Source organism: Seriola lalandi, unplaced genomic scaffold (assembly GCF_002814215.2).
Source record: "Seriola lalandi dorsalis isolate HSWRI2012SDOR001 ecotype SW California unplaced genomic scaffold, Sedor1 jcf7180002044310, whole genome shotgun sequence".
Classification (NCBI taxonomy): Eukaryota; Metazoa; Chordata; class Actinopteri; order Carangiformes; family Carangidae; genus Seriola; species Seriola lalandi.
Genome location: NW_019514878.1, coordinates 1 through 754, shown reverse-complemented (window position 1 = coordinate 754; position 754 = coordinate 1). Strand labels below are relative to the sequence as shown.

The window sequence follows — 754 nt, the reverse complement described above, 5'->3', positions numbered from 1 at the left end:
AATTACAAGGTGGTGACGTTTCAGTCATGTGTCCATGGTGTACTTCGTTTATACTTGTATTTATTCAAAAGTCAAAAAAGTTTTGTTAATTAGTGAAGATTATTGTGCTGAACAAAACATGTCATCTTGTTTTCTGGCCTACAAAAATATGTCATCTCTGCAGCACTGTATAGGATAGAAATCTGGGGATTAAACTTAATTACATAAAAAACATGACATGGGTTACAGAATAGTTAATTTCTAATTTTCTAATTTTCCCCACACCAGGAGTGATCAGGACAGCATTGGCCAACATGGATCGAGAGGTGAAAGAGGAGTACCAGGTTCTTCTCCAAGCCAAGGACATGGGAGGTCAGCTGGGGGGGCTGGCCTCCACCACCACCATCAATATTACCCTCAGTGACGTGAACGACAACCCACCGCGCTTTGCTAAGAGTAAGAACATCTCAACAGTGATGTTTGGATGGATTAATGAATTGTTGATTGGTTTGTCTGTTAAGATGGATGTTTTTTTCCTAAATTGTACGTTGCCTTTCTTCATTCTTTCAGGTATTTTCCATCTTCGAGTGCCAGAGTCTGCATCAGTTGGCTCAGCAGTGGGTCGGATTCAGGCCCGCGATTTGGATACTGGTAGCAATGCAGAGGTGGATTATGCCATTGTTCCAGGCGATGAGGGCAACATGTTTGACATCATCTCTAATGGCCACAGTCAAGAGGGAATCGTAGTCTTAAAAAAGGTAAACACACTCATTAT

At 41.5% G+C, this 754-nt stretch overlaps 1 protein-coding gene across 1 annotated transcript; it reads left to right on the top strand.

Moving 5' to 3' along the window:
• Positions 1-278: 278 nt before the first annotated feature.
• Positions 279-737, top strand: LOC111648628 (cadherin-12-like; the record flags this gene model as incomplete). The annotated part of the gene is made up of 2 exons (XM_023398413.2): positions 279-435; positions 550-737. Coding segments are annotated over exons 1-2 (330 nt in total), but the record flags the coding sequence as incomplete, so codon positions are not given.
• Positions 738-754: the final 17 nt, after the last annotated feature.